At 49.8% G+C, this 8,090-nt stretch overlaps 1 protein-coding gene across 1 annotated transcript in view; it reads left to right on the forward strand.

Moving 5' to 3' along the window:
- The first annotated feature begins 3,290 nt into the window (after nt 1-3,290).
- CSRNP1 (cysteine and serine rich nuclear protein 1) overlaps nt 3,291-8,090 on the forward strand; it is a 9,210-nt gene continuing 4,410 nt past the window's right edge. The window contains exons 1-4 of the mRNA XM_017746785.1: nt 3,291-3,505; nt 5,832-6,091; nt 6,565-6,861; nt 7,877-8,070. Of these exons, the coding sequence (XP_017602274.1) occupies nt 3,334-3,505; nt 5,832-6,091; nt 6,565-6,861; nt 7,877-8,070 (923 nt within the window). The 5' untranslated portion in view covers nt 3,291-3,333. The remainder of the gene's footprint in view (nt 3,506-5,831; nt 6,092-6,564; nt 6,862-7,876; nt 8,071-8,090) is intronic.

The raw sequence follows: 8,090 nt of genomic DNA on the forward strand, positions 1-8,090 counted from the left end.
GAGATTTGCAGTGGCAAGCTCAGATGTAGATATTTATTTTTTCCATGCTGCTGTGGACATTTTTGTGACTTGCTTGTAAGACACCGCTGTGGGTTTAAGGTCCCTTGCAAAATTACTGCAATTAAAATATCCTCATTGTGTCTGGGCTTTTTTGGCTGAGTGGCCAGTGGCCTCAGTGACATGGCTTTAAAGGCAGCATCCAAATTGCTGGTGTGAATTCTGTCCCCACGTGCCAGGGAGAGGAGGGGAGCAGAGGATCATCCTGGCTTTGACAGTAACATGTCCATCTGGAGGATTTTTTGGGGTAGGGTAGATGCCTACATCGATGGGTGCAGCTCCACTACATCGCTCCTGAGAAGGATTTGAAAACTTGGAAAACATCACAGCCATAAATCAGCAATGAGGGGGAAGGTGTAACAGTGGAAAATTAATATATTTTGGCTGGTGGGCAGCAGGTTCACCAGTTTTTTCCCATTAGCTGGGATTCCTGTTTGCACAACACCTACTTGGCATCAACAAAACAATAGGTGTCTTGAAGAAGACAGCATGCCAAAAGTGGGGTTTTTCCCTATTCATTTGGCTCATTCTCATAGATGGGGAGCTGCACACACCTCCCTTCATCCTCCTGGCTGATGACAGTATTTAAAAAATAAATAAATAGAATTGCACCATCTTATGCACAGCTTGCCTTGGCTCCAGCTTGGTGTTTGTGTAGCTCGGTTCGCTGGCTGGAGGAGAGTGCTCTGGTTTTCCCTGTGGGGTGGTTTGGGGGGATGTGGTGCAGCCCCTGATGGGCTGTTGGGTTGGCAGGTGACCTGAGCATCAGGGCTGCTGCATCTTTGGTCCAGGCCTGGGAGTTAACCCTGTCTCAGCAGCATGACCTTGGCTGCTCCATCACCCTCCGGTGTCTCCCACGAGACTTGGATGTGGTCAGCATCGCATCTCTGAGGGCATTTGCTGTTGGACATGTGTCCTACAGGCATTTTGGGGAGCTGGTGCCTCCCTCCCTTGGCTATAGTAGCATCCCTCACTGTCATCCCTCACTGTCCTTTGGAGCATTCTCTCTGCAGCAGGAACTGATGCCCTTTCAAGCTACACAAGTGGGATTTTTTTTGCCAAGTTTTTGCCTGTTCCAGGTGGGCAGTGGGGTCTGCAAACCTCTGGCTGCAGCCCAGGCTTTGATTCAGACCCCTGCCATGGATTTGGAGAGTTTCTTTGCTCCTGGTTGTTTCTTAAAGCAAATGTGAGACAGAACAAGAGGCACATGCACAAAAATAATACAAATCAAAGGTTTGTTATTTGCTGTTTTGTGGCTGCCTGTGAGCTCAGCTTTGCTGTGGAGCAGGCAGGAAAGGGGTTAATCCAGGTGTCGGGTAGGACATGTGCTGCTGGGGCTGGACCGTGGCCAAATCCACCTTCTCTGCATCTATTTTGGATTAAGGCCAAAAAAACAACAACCCCTCTGTGGCAAAACCACCTGCAGCTCCAGGTCTGCTGAGGAGGAGGAGGAGGGATGGAGGGATCACTTCTCCCCAGCTTCAGGGGACCATGGGGGACATACTGGCTCTGTAAGTAAGCCTTGCAGAGAATGATTAACTTCTTCAGGCCAGGGAAGTGCTTCATCCAGGGACTTTTTTGACCTTTTGGGTGACTATTGTCTCCTGGGAAGCTGGTGGTAAACATAATTAAGGGAGGGTTGGTGCAGGGCTTGGAAGGAACTGTGTGTGCTCCTGTCCTGCAACGTGATACTGCTCAGTGCTGTCGGGACACTGAAAATCCCATCGTGGGGAGGCTCTGAAACTGGTGTGGTGTCTGTGCTGCCTCCTCAGGGCTGTCAGAATGGCAGGTTTAGTGGTTTTTTGTTGTTTTTTTTTTTCTTTTTCAGAGGCTTTAATTAACTTCAGACATGCAAAGCGGAGTGAGAAAGTGTTTGGTTTGCAAAGAATGAATTTGGCCGGTGGAGAAGTTTCATGTGGTGGGAGGGGATGTGGACTGGGTGTCTGGCACCCCTGTATCTGCACTGTCACCGTCCCAGGGCTGTCTACTGTCCCACCACTATCCAAATTGTAGAGATGCTTTAGCTTTTGTGTATTATGGGGTGGCTGGAGCTCTCCCCTCCTTGCTGGGAGGATTTCCTGGGCTGGGGCTGAATCTCTCCCATCATGGTTGTGCCTTACAGCCTGGTGGGATGGGGCCAGAGCAAGTCACCCCTCTGGCTGCAGCCTGGCTCTCGGCTCTGGGAATGGCTCACTGGCTCCAAAATAAGCTGGCAGTGGCTTCTGCAGGAGCAGGGGCAGCTGGGGTGGTGTTGTCAGGGTCTAAAAGGGGGAATGATCTGTCATCAGTGCAGGAGCATCCCAGGTTGGGTGGGTGCTGCTACCCATTAGAACCATAGAATATCTTAAGTTGAAGGGAGCCACAAAGATCATCAAGTCCCAACTCCTGGCCCTGCACAGGACCACCCCAAGAATCCCACCCTGTGCCTGAGACTGTTGTCCAAACCTACTGTGGGCAAAGTCTGTAGCTTTTGTGGGGTTTTTTTTGTCCTCTGAATTTGCACAAACTTTATAAAAGCGAAGTTTAAAAGATGCAACGCAGTTATTTTTGGCTTTTCTTTTATTTTTTTCCCTTTAAGATGAGCAGGGGCAAAGCATGCAGGAAATTTAGGAATCTAGGCAAGTACAGAGTGCCTTTGTTTTTAATTAGCTGCGTTGTTTTTAATTGCTACTATGCTTGATACATAACCCAGCCTAAACAAGAATAGCTTATTGAATGGGGGACTGACTATGAAAGGCACCGTGAGGAGAAGGGCTGTTCTTCACAGTTGATATATTTGTATTTCAGTGCTTCATTTAATAAGTCTGTTTCCCCGGGGGGCTGTAGCAAGTAAATCATGCCAACAGATTGTTTTCTGCAAACTGGCTTATTTTTGTAATTAGCAAGACGTTAAAGCTGTAACTGCATAGAAAGCGATCTGGGTGAGGAGTGAGCATAAAAGAATTAGTAAGCAAAATGTAATACTTACTGTTTGATAACATTTGTGTTGATTGAATTGGTTTCTGGACAGTTTGTTGTCTGGGATGGTCATTTTCTTTCTGCAGTGTTGTCAAATGGGAGAGAAATTCACAGGTGTGCACAGTGAGTGTAGTAAGGGGAGGTGTTTTAGGGGAGCACTTTTTGGGGATCACATCTGCACGGCCAGGTGGATCTGATGGGGAAGCCTTGCTGGGGGTTACAGCTGTCCTGCTCATCACTGGAAACTGCCAGTATTTCCCTGGCTTCATTTTGCTTTTCTCCTTTGTTTTCCAGTTATATGACAAAAACGGCGTCACCATGAGCGGAGTATTGAAAAGGAAGTACGAAGAGCTGGGGGATGACAGCACCTACTGCTCCTCCTCCTCCTGCTCCCCCCTCTCCTCCTCAGCATCCTCAGGCTGGGACACTGATGAGGAGAATTCCCGTGGGGAGCCCAAGCCCAGCTCTGCCTTAACGTCCAGCTTCACCCGTGAGTACCTCTGGCTTTCCCAGGATCAGCCATGCCTCTGCATGGGTTTTTTATAGGATGTTGGTGGGTTGTGACCACACAGAGACCGTCTTGGAGCACACCCTTATGGGTAGAAGTGGCTGTGATGCCAGCTACCTGTCATGACACCAATTTATAATCATCCAGCCTCCCCACAGTGGTCTTCCTCAGCCCTTCCTTCCAGTATTTATTATTCCTTTAGAATGTTTTTGCTGAAGTCTGGGTTTCCAGGCATAGAAACCCAAGGACCTGGGTGTGCAGAGGCATGTGGGTGCCTCCAAGCCCCTGCTGCAGGACCATCCCACCAACCCTCAATTCCCTGTCAAGCTGTTTCACAGGAAAAAAACTAATCAGACAGCGAAGGCCCGTAATGCTGGTTTTTAAAAATGATTAACCAGTAGTGTAATTACCATTTCAGAACTTGTTTCCTACGTGAATTTGGTACTTTGCCAAAGAACATGACACGTTTGACATTGCCTCCGCTGCTAGTACAGATAAAAGCTATTTTGTTTTCCCAGCAATATAAGTTTTGAGAGCTTTTAGGAAAACACACAGAAGGCAGTGTTGTAAAGCCCTTTATCTGCCATGTGAAGAGAAAAATAAAAAGTACAATAGAGGAACATCTTCATGGAGGAGAAATAGTCCAACCTAGTAAATTATACTGAACACCCACTGTATATAGCAGTTAAGGTCCACTTAGCAGACATACACAAACACGCAGCGGTCTGAAAAGGCTTTAGAAGTCTTGTAATAATAAAGAGTCTCATTCTTGCTTGTCTTCCCAGGTTTTGTGACAAAACAATGAACTTTTTGTATTCTCTGGCTCAATTGGAAAAGGGTCAGGAATGGGAAAACAATTTCGGAGGAGGGGTGCAGGGAGAGAGAAGCAAATGCCAAAGTGCAGCAGCTCGGCCAATAGACGATCGTGGTGGTTAACTTGCCTACTGATAAAGAGCTCGTGTTTTAGGAGATTGAGTCAAGGTTATTGTGAAAATGCAACTCACAGTGCAAAGATATGATCAGAGTGACTGCAGGGCCCAGTGTGAACCCCCAGCTATTGAGCAGAAGCTGCTGACACAGCTGGGTGAACACTTTTTTTTCCTTTTTTTTTTTCACATGAAACCGAAACACTGTATTTTGGCAAGTGAGACCTGTGAAATGTGGGTGCAGTTAACTGTCCAGTCTTGCACTTTCACAGCCCTTGGGGCCCACCGAACCAGCTGAGCCCCTCAGGTTCTTGTAGTCCTTTCCTTGGATCCCACTGTAGGGCTGCCTGTGGCTCTGCCACCAGAGGAGCCAGGCTTGATCCCAGCTCTGCAGCAGTCACCCATCCTTTCTGGGTTATTTTTTTCCACGGAGGCAGCTGAAGCACCCATGCACCAGCAGAGCATGGGACCTGAAATACCTCCCCACCACAAATTTGGGTGTAGCTGGCTCTTGTTCCTGCCACACTCACGCAGCTCTGCAACCCAGGGCTGCTGAGCCTCGCTTTCCTTTCTTGGCCAGCCACACTCGTGGAAACTCACTGACTCTGAACCTGCCCTGACTAATTAATCCCCCTCCATCTGCTGCATTTGCACGTGCAGATGTGCTAGGCCAGGTATCTCTGGAGAGGCTCTGCTGTAAATGGTGTGTAGCATGTTTCAGCAGTTTTAAGATAAACCAGAGTCATGTATTGCCATGTTTACCCGGGGATCACCTGCACAAAGATTAACATCTTTGCAGCTGCTCTCAAATGAGTCTCTGGAGATTAAACCATAGATTCAGAGTTCCTCCCAGTGGATGGTGAAAGGAAGTACCAGAAAAAGCAGACATTGGGGCTGTTTTCTGCCCTGCCACAAAAGCTGGAGCCATGCAGCCCTGGAAATGCCAATGCCCCGGCATCCTGGGAGCAGACCAGGGGCTCCTGAGCGTGGGGCAGAGTGGATTTAGAGAGACAGATGTGTAGGATGGCTGGTTGCTTGTTCATTATGCTGTGCCACACGTGAAGAATAAGCAAATGGATGTTCCCTGGGGGAAGTCAAGCGGGAAGGAGAAGCAGCAGCCGCCGCGTACGGTGAATCTCATCGGTGACTCCGATGCAGCGGGGCTTGGCTTAGCTTCCTCTCCATCCTCATCCCACCTTTGAAGTGTTAGCTCCTAAAACACCACCAAGCAATGTTGTAGCCCTGTCCCATCGTGTCCCTGTTGAGAGACTTACTTGCAAGTCCCACCTGTTTGTAGTATTTCTATTCCATCTGCAGCATGGCAGCACTGACTTCGTGCTTTCTTTTTCTTTTTTTTTTTTTTTTAATTCTCCCCTTTTTAGCCACATCTATCCTGAAGAAATCCAAGCGACTAAAGAAGAACAATGTGGAGTTTGACCGGGTCACTGTGTTTTACTTCCCACGCTGCCAGGGCTTCACGAGTGTGCCTAGCCGTGGGGGCTGTACCCTGGGGATGGTGAGCAAACACAGCTCCTCCCGGCAGTTCACGCTGGCAGAGTTTTCAAAGGAGCAGGAAAACGTCCGTCGGGGCAAACTCGAAGAGAAATTAAAAGAGGAGAAGTTGGAAGCGTTGAAATGGAAAGTGAGTAGGAGCGTGGGGCTGGGTTGATGAGGAGCTGGTGGATGTTGTTAGTTAATTGGCCAATTTTTAGTAAGAGCCTCTGAGACTTGGGGGCATCAATCCTTGGCTCTCAGTTTGGGTCTCCAAGAAACACAGGCTCTGGTGGGGAATCTTCATTTAGCTCTCCACCTTTGAAAGGTGATGGAAAGGATGCTGAACATGTTTTTTACTCTTTTGGTAGTAGCTCTCCATTCTACTTGAGAATCCTCTTGGCATCTCCTGAAGTCTTTTCATTTCTCATTTAGATACTTGATATCCCAGGACACAGCTTCAGTCAGGTGTCACATCTCTGTGGGCTCTGACTTAGATACTGATCCTGAGGCTGGCCACCATGGGGTGGAGGTCATTCCTTTCTTGTTTTCCCTGAGCTGGGGGTTCCAATGGCTCTGAGTCCCAAACAAGCCCCTAATGCTTTCTCCATTTTTCGCCCTCAGCTAACCATGAACGGCACGAAGGAGTCCGAAGAGGCCAACCAGCTCACCATCGAGGACATCTCCGACGATGACATCGACGTCAGCAACGTGGACCTGGAGGACGGCTTCTTCCTGCAGCCCTACCCCGCCAAGAAGAGGCGCGCGCTGCTGAAGGCCGTGGGGGTGAAGAAGATCGACAAGGAGGAGAAGCGGGAGCTGCACAACATCCGCCTGTCGCGGGAGGACTGCGGCTGTGACTGCCGTGAGGTCTGCGACCCCGAGACCTGCAGCTGCAGCTTGGCAGGCATTAAATGCCAGGTACTGCCCTCGCCCCTGGGCACGGGGGGGATGCCGCGGCTCCAGCTGTGCGTTAGAGCAGGGGGGTGTGAGCAAGTTGGACAAAGTTGGGGCAGCCTGTAAATCCATCTGCTCCTACCTGCGCTTGGAGGCGAGGAGAGATCTTGGAGCATCCCTCAGGCTGCAAGGCAGACTCTGCTCGAAACTGTCCTCTTCCCAAATCACGCGTGCAGCCATTCCCACGCTGCCAGAGCCTGCAGTGAGAATGTCCCTGCTCTGCATCCCCACGAGACTCACACCTGCTTGATCTCCTGTTGGAGATGGGCCACGTGGGAATGTCTTCAAGGAAGAGCTTCTTGCTCCTCACACGAGGCTGCGCTTTCTCCCCCTCCTCCAGGTTTTATTTTTAATTCTTTTTTCTTTTGGTGTGTGTCACAAATCCCAGCACGCTCAGGCAAACGTGGGAGTGTCAGCTGAGCGTCAGCCCACAGCGAGCTGTGCAGGCCACCTGCACTGTGGGATAATCCCTCTGTATTCAATTAGTGAGTTATATTTTTCAGGGTATTTTTTGCGAGTGCCTGCCCAGCTGTATTTGGGGAGCCTCAATGCCTATTCTGGGCTCTGCTCGCTCCCTCAGTGCCGTGTTTGGAGGCTGGGGGTGGCGGAGGTGGGTGCACACGGGTGCTCCATGTGTATGTCACAGCCCCCCTCTAGTGGCTGCTGCAGCCCAGATAGTGAGATCATTAAACAGCAATAAAGAAAAAACTCACTTTTGCCCCTTTATGTCTCCTTTTGGACCATTATATTTTGCCTTTTTTTTGGAATCTTTTAATTTCCTTCACTTGTACTGAAATCCAACTTTTTATGACACCTCTTCAAAAGAGCAGAGTGTCTCTTTTTGGTTTGTTTTTTTTTTCCTGCTTTTAAACCCCTCAGCTGCCACTTGGTTTCTCAGGGCAGACGAGTCACGGGCAGTTTTGGTTTTGTGCCACCGGGTTCCATCCTAATCCTCCCCCTCTGCTTCTCCCTGTGCCAGATGGATCACACCTCCTTCCCCTGCGGCTGCACCAAGGACGGCTGTGGCAACACCGAGGGCAGGATCGAGTTCAACCAGGCCCGCGTGCAGACACATTTTATCCACACCATCATGAAGCTGGAGCTGGAGAAGCAGCAGCAGAGCAGCGAGAAGGTAGCGGAAGCTGAGCCCCCGTTCCGGGAGCGGCTCCCCCCCCCGGGGGGCGGGGCCGGGG

This window comes from Corvus brachyrhynchos, unplaced genomic scaffold (genome assembly GCF_000691975.1).
Source record: "Corvus brachyrhynchos isolate BGI_N302 unplaced genomic scaffold, ASM69197v1 scaffold18, whole genome shotgun sequence".
In the NCBI taxonomy this organism is placed as follows: Eukaryota; Metazoa; Chordata; class Aves; order Passeriformes; family Corvidae; genus Corvus; species Corvus brachyrhynchos.